Source organism: Octopus bimaculoides, chromosome 5 (assembly GCF_001194135.2).
Source record: "Octopus bimaculoides isolate UCB-OBI-ISO-001 chromosome 5, ASM119413v2, whole genome shotgun sequence".
In the NCBI taxonomy this organism is placed as follows: Eukaryota; Metazoa; Mollusca; class Cephalopoda; order Octopoda; family Octopodidae; genus Octopus; species Octopus bimaculoides.
The window spans coordinates 93678597-93686096 of record NC_068985.1 but is presented as its reverse complement, the minus strand read 5'-3'; the positions used below and the strand labels follow the sequence as shown (position 1 = coordinate 93686096).

General features: G+C 37.0%; 1 protein-coding gene across 2 annotated transcripts in view; it reads right to left on the bottom strand.

Annotated features, from left to right (window-relative positions):
• LOC106873722 (cilia- and flagella-associated protein HOATZ) overlaps positions 1 to 3236 on the bottom strand; it is a 60080-nt gene extending 56844 nt beyond the window's left edge. The window contains exon 1 of one of the 2 annotated variants that reach the window (XM_014921198.2): positions 2925 to 3236. In XM_014921198.2, coding sequence (XP_014776684.1) covers positions 2925 to 3186 — 262 coding nt within the window. In that variant the 5' untranslated portion in view covers positions 3187 to 3236. The remainder of the gene's footprint in view (positions 1 to 2924) is intronic. The other variant, XM_014921199.2, reaches the window with a different exon arrangement.
• Between the last annotated feature and the right edge of the window lie 4264 nt (positions 3237 to 7500).

Below are 7500 nucleotides of genomic sequence, written 5' to 3'. Positions count from 1 at the left end.
ATTCACTTCACCCAAAATGTCCGGACAATGTTTGCAATATCTAAATTATATTTTGATGCTTACGTGAAGAAAATAACAGCTCCCTAATAAGGTGTGACTAAATCCTGTTAAGCTCAGTTTTGCCTTTCGTTCTTTCCAGGTAGATTGAAATACAGAACCAATCAAGTCTTGTCGTTGATGTAATCATAGTTAATGAAATATATAACATATATTACACACACACACACGCACATGCATATATAAAGCACTCTGTACCCTCTGTAAAGTGGTTATGCATCAGAAAGAGCATCCAGCCATAGAATACGATGCCAAAGTAGACACTGGTTCTTGACACAGTCTTTTGTCTCTTCAGGTCCAGTGAAAATATCCAACCCAACCCAGCATGGAAGACAGACATAAAACTAAGACGATAAGGATGATGATGATGACAATGACGACGACGACGATGATGATGATAATGATGGCGTGTGTGTGTGTGTGTGTGTTATGCGATTGTTCTCAGATCTAACTTGACACACTTGAATGAGATTCTTCTGATAAGTGTCTCTGCCATGAATATTCTCTCTCTCTCTCTCTCTCTCTCTCTCTCTCTCTCTCGCATTCACTTACATTGTAAAGATATAATTATCACAGAAATATATCAATGTAACATTAAAGAGACATAATCAAATAATAATAATAATAATGATAATAATAATAATTAAAGAAACTCAACTGGTATCAGGGCAGGTGAGGTCAGATTTTCGACACCTCTATACCCACTTTCTGAGCCATGAGAACTGTGTTGGAAGATTGTGATTGAAGTTGACGAACATACGAAAAAGATTATTTGAATTTAGATGGCCAGGCATGAACTGTGCAGTAGGTCAATAGAGTAAATAACACACACACACAATAATATGTATTAAATCATTAGGTTACAGTTTATTTGTTCTGTGAAGTCAGCATCAAATATGTAGTTAGAAATATTTATCTGGTGAAGAAAACATATGAGGTCAAGGGTTAATATTATATAAGTCTTTTTTGGTAACTAAGGGTAACAACTCTGGGGATATTTCAGCCTTATTTGACTTCATCTGGGCAAGCATATATTTCACTGAACTTGCAGAAGTGGTGATGAGAGAGCCGAGCCTTTAAAAGATACAACGTTGCACTCAATGAGGTTTGAAAAAGTTGCATACTTTATAAAATAAATTAAAGTGATTAATTTCTCAGAGATGCAATCAGTATAAAAAGCAAAAATTAAAATTTCTATCTGTCTATTATATTAAATGTATGTACATTATAGTAAAGCATTCCTCTAGGCAAGGCTGTGTGTTAAGAAGTTTGCTTCCGAACCATATGGTTCATGGTTCAGTTCCAGTGTAGCCTTCGGCCAGCCAAAGTCTTGTGAATGGATTTGGTTGACAGAAACTGAAAGAAGCCCATCTTATATATATACATATATATACACGACGGGCTTCTTTCAGTTTCCGTCTACAAAATTCACTCACAAGGATTTGGTCAGCCCGAGGCTATAGTAGAAGACACTTGCCCAAGGTGCCACGCAGTGGGACTGAACCCGGAACCATGTGGTTGGTAAGCAAGCTACTTACCACACAGCCACTCCTCACTGTGCAGTTTCTGTGATGTTTACATCACAAATGATATCAAATTTTTTGAAACATCCTGTACTTTCTTTACTGCATTAGATATTTATCTTTAACTTGTTTCAGTCATTAGACTGTGGCCATGCTGGGCCCTGAAGAAATTTTAGCTGAATGAATTGAACCCCACCAATTTTTTTTTTTTTTTTTTAAAGCCTGGTACTTATTCTGTTGGTCTGTTTTGGCGGAGTGCTAAGTTTCAGGGATGTAAACACACCGACACCAGCTGTCAAACAGTGGTGGGGAACAAACACACACACACATATATACATGTATGTATGCAATAAGCTTCTCTCAGTTTCCATTTACCAAATTTGTTCACAAGGCTTTGGTGAACCTGAAGCTGGGGGACAAACATAGAGAAACACACACACACATGCATATATGCGATGGGGTTCTTTCAGTTTCCATTTAAATTCGTTCACAAGGCTTTGGTCAACCTGAGGTTATAGTAGAAAAATACTTGCTTAAGGTGTCACACAGTGGGACTGAACCCAGAACCATGTGGTTGGGAGGCAAGCTACTTACCACACAGCCACACCAGTATCATTTAAAAAAAAAATCATTTTTAGCTACATTATTATTTTTGCTTCATTAAATATGTTAATATTAACATATTCATGCAGATACTGACCACGAGTAATTAATCATACCAATTAGATATTTTTTTAGAAAATTATTTCTTCTTTTCTTTCATAGGTTTTAATTGATTATATTATTGAACTCAATACTTTTCCAGTCTGGTACTTATCGGATTGATTGCTATTGACACCTTACTTGACATCAGTAAACAAATATACACACACTCCTGCATTTAAACACACACACACACATACGGAAATATATATTTCTCTATCTGTCTCCCTCTCTCTCTTCTTCTCTCTCCCACCGTCCCTCTATCTGTCTATCTGCTTATCTATCTGTCTGCCAATCTATCTATCTATCTATTAATCTATCTATCTACATATCTATCAATCTATGTACATATCTATGTACATATCTATCTATTTTAACCCTAACCTTAAACACCGAGGGTGCGTATTCTGTACCTTCGCCCCGTTTATGAGCCACCAAACCCGATAACACATTCTTTACGTGGTTGCTCAACCTGCTAGAAATAGCAGCAAAATAATCTTAAATAAATGAATAAACATACAGCTTTTTCTAGACGGGATGGTCAAGGCTGGAAGACCGTGTGAGATCGATTGCTGCAAACTTTAAACAAAACAATTACAGTAACAACAAGAAGAAGAACCAGTGTGTTTATGTATCACCTACCAGCCTGTTGTTGCTCCTCCAGCAGATCTGAATCAGTATGTCGCCGTTTCAGCTGATGTTCTCTCGACTCTGTTGTGACTAGTCGCTGTTTAATATCATTAGACACAAGGCAAGACTCTATGTAAGGCTGTAACTTAACAGATAGCCAGAAATGTCTAGCTAGGATCACATCAGGCTGGTCAGAATCACAGAAAACAGTGTTTTGGTTGTTGGTTAAAGAACGAGTGTCAAGAAATTTTGCAGTCGTTGTTCCAACCGACATTATTTACCGATTTCATCTCCATAGCAACACAGACGCACTAACGGCAGTTTAGTTTCAGTTTTGCGTTTTAAGCCGAAGTTTCGTAACTTTCTGCTCAACATGCGTTCATATTTGTGTAAATGAATCTATAGTTAATGCTGTAATGTGTGTGTATATTAAATCACTTTATTACATATAATCTCTCTCTCCTTCCCTCTCACTTTCTGATACATACATACGTACGTACGTACGTACGCACGCATGTATGTATGTATGTATGTATGTATGTATGTGTGTATATATATATGAATTCTCCCTATATATATATATATATATATATATATATTTATATATATGTGTGTATGTATACCACGGGCTTCTTTCAGTTTCCCTCTGCCAAATCCACTGACAAAGCTTTGGTGGGTCCGAGGCTCTAGTAGAAGACACTTGCATTAGGGAATTCAACACCTCACTACTGTTTACGTATAACGATGCCTCTTCTTTATAAACATGGGAATTCAACGACTTACCACTGTTTACGTATAACGCGTTTTCTTCTTTCTTTATAAACATAGGAATTGAACAACTTACCACTGTTTACGTATTTTTCTTTATAAGCATAGAAGTTCAACAACGCATTACTGTTTACGTATAATGAGATCCCTTCTTTCTTTGTAAACATGGGAATTCAACGACTTACTACTGTTTACGCATACCGAGACCTCTTCTTTCTTTATAAACATGGGAATGCAACGACTGGCTCTTTTTTAAAACGGGGGCCACATTTTTCATTAATGTTTTACGTAGTGTTTTTGGTACCGAAAGACTTTCAAACTTCGTATACTTATCTATTTTGTGTTATAGAACAGAAAAATATTTTTGTATTCGAATTTATTTCATGTAAAAAATTGTGTTATTTCGATAATTTCAACCAATCACTGACGTCCATTCAGCCGATATACATTAAGTGCCGACTACATAAACAAACGATTCTTCGTTTTATTTGCTTTTTTCATTTTAAATTTGCTTTAACCCTAACCCTAACCCTAGGGTTAATTGTTTCAGAATCGTTTGTTTATGTAGTCGGCACTTAATGTATATCGGCTGAATGGACGTCAGTGATTGGTTGAAATTACAGACATACGACAACTTTAACATGGAATAATTTATGGATTTCTTTTTTTTTTTAAGAAGACTAAGAGAAAAAGATGTTTTATATGACACATTCTACCAGTGTTCCAAGTTTCAAAGTGTTTCGTTAATGAAAAATGTGGCCCCCGTTTTAAAAAAGATCCCAACGACTTACTACTGTTTACGTATAACGAGATCGCTTCTTTATAAACATGGGAATTCAATACCTCACTTCTATTTATGTATAACGAGACCTCTTCTTTCTTTATAAACATGGGAATGCAACAACTCACAACTGTTTACGTATACCGAGACCTCTTCTTTCTTTATCACAGCCGGCTAAGACTAACTCAGTTTACCTCTTAACAATTGTTTGCAGTATTTCGTTTTGGAAGTGGTTAATAATGGGAAATAATCTGAAGGTAGAAATTTCCGAATATGACAAGCTACAGGGCCAGCGTCATTTACATGCATTATTTGATACTTTCGTGCAACAGGTTCGGAGGCAATCAGAAATTAATAGACACTGATTGGATATACGCTTCTGATCAATAAATCGATATACCTCTAGCTAACGTGCGATCTGTAATATTTTACGCTCTTTCGATGAAAATAAATGTTAACCGATAGCAAACTGACGTTAATATAATAGTCTTTGACTTGCGTTTGTTTTATTCATTAGACTTCGGCCATGATAGGGCACCGCCTTGAAGAACTTTTGTGAAACGAATCCATTACAGTGTTATGTGTCTTTAAAGCCTGGTGCTTATTCTATCGATCTCTTTTGCCGAATCTCTAAATCATGGGGACGGGTTAATTGAATAGGTCATGCTAATTAATCTGAGGCAAACTGTTCCTTTAAGTGACTAAAGCAAAATACGGGAAGAACTTGTGCGTATGTGTGTATGTATGTGTGTGTGTGTGTGTGTGTGCGAGCGCATGAGTGTGTGTGTATGTGTGTGTGTGTGTGTGTGTGTGTGCATTTAATGTATAGTTGGTTGATAATCTCCGTCCACCGTCTTACTTAGTGGTAAGACAAATACACATCGACACTATGATGAGGTTTCTTTGCAAGTCCCACGGTTTTCCACACACACATAAACACACGCTCACACACGCATACACAGAGGTATGTGCGTATCTATATGCTTCTATACGTACGCACAAATGTATGTATGACTATATTGTATCTATGTGTGTGTGTGTGTGTGTGTGTGTTTATGTGTGTGGGGATGCATTTGTGTCTGTGTTTGTTACCCACCATCGCTTGAAAACCGGTGTTGGTTTGTTAATGTCTTCTTAACTTATAGGTTCGGTAAAAGACCGATTGAACAAGTACCAAACTAAAACAGAAAATAAGCACTGGGGATGCTCCTGCATGGCCGAAGTCCAATGACTGAAACGAACAAATAAATAATAAGAGATAAAAATTACTCTGGTTACGGTATTATTTTAATAAACGAAAATCATTTCACGATGCGTAAATGCTTGCCTATCAAACTAGTAGCGAGAATATTCAACAATCAGATCACTGTATCCGATGTTGCGATTCGCTAGAATATTACCCTCGTGATAAAAAAAATCTAACCAATCACGACTTTGCCTCTAGCAAAAATTCCCTCTTTTCGCGCCTTTTTCTCTGAGCGTATCCGGCACTATAAATTCAGCACACCCTAACTACTTCACAGACAGCATTGACAGAGAGCAGACACGAGACGCCAGACGGACAGCTGCTAACCCAAGCTCACAACACAAAGACAAAGAACAGTCGGAGGACGAAAGGCATTAGAAGTCAGTAGCACAGCGAGCAGCTAACTGCACTTTGATTGTTGCTACAATTACATCAACAACAATATCATCCAAACTCTCTCAATGTTTTGTCGTTCGTAGTAACGACAATATTTGCTTTTTGTTTTCGGTAAAAATAAAAATTTCGTTTATCATAAATCTAATAAATATCAGTGTTCTTATTCGTACAAACTAAAACATCCATTTTAAGTTTAGATTTACGTTTTTCTATTCAGTAGGACTGTAACTTAACGCTCTCCGCGTATTTTACTAATGCTACAAAAGCGCCGATTGCAACTATTCTGATAGTAGTAATGCCTATGTCAATATTAGGAAAATTAATTCTATTTTCATCGCAGACTTAATGACAATTTCATTCTGTGTTGCCATCGAATTTCCGTCATATTGTTACAAATACGACAAATCGTTTCCAGCTGTCGTTATGAAATGTATCGAAATTGTTTTTGCCGATGGAACAACATGCATTCTGCAAAAATTTGACAACTATCGCCGAATATGTGTAATTCGCAGACAACTGACACAATCACGATTGGTAAATTGCTTTATCCGGTCACGGAACTCTGGTGGTGATTGTTTGAAAATGATTTCGACGAAACTGTGGTAACCAGGATATGTCTTTTAATTTTTACTTGCCTCAGTCAGGAGACTGCGGCCATACTGGGGCACCACCTTGAAGAATTTTAGTCGAACGAACCTACCCCAGTACTCATTTTTTTAAAAAAAACCTGGTACTTATCCTATTAGTTTCTTTTTCCGAACCGCTAAATTACAGGGACGTAAGCACACTAACACCGGTTGTCAAATGGCGGCGGGGGACAAATACAGACACAAAGACACGCACGTATCTATATGCGAGGGCTTCTTTCAGTTTCCGTATACCAAATCCACTCAAAATGCTTCAGTCGCCCTGAGGCTATAGTAGAAGACACCTGCCCAAGATGTTACGCAATGGGACTGAACCCGGAGTTATGTGGTTAAGAAGCAAACTTACCAAATAGCCTCTCCTGCACCTACATAATAAAAAATCTTGAGATCTTTGTTTTTACGAGGATAATGAATTAAAGACAAATATATTGGATATCCTCACAAAATGTATACCTACTCGATAATTGTAAAGTGAGTTTTTGCTATTCTTTTACTTGTTTCAGTCATTTTACTGCGACCATGCTGGAGCACCGCCTTTTAGTCGAAGAAATCAACCCCGAGACTTATTCTTTGTAAGCCTGTTACTTATTCTGTTGGTCTCTTTTGCCGAACAGCTAAGTTACGGGACCGTAAACACACCAATATCGTTCGGTCGTCAAGTGGTGGTGGAGGGACAAACACACACACACATAAATATAAATATATACATACAGATATATATATATATATATATATATACATATATATATA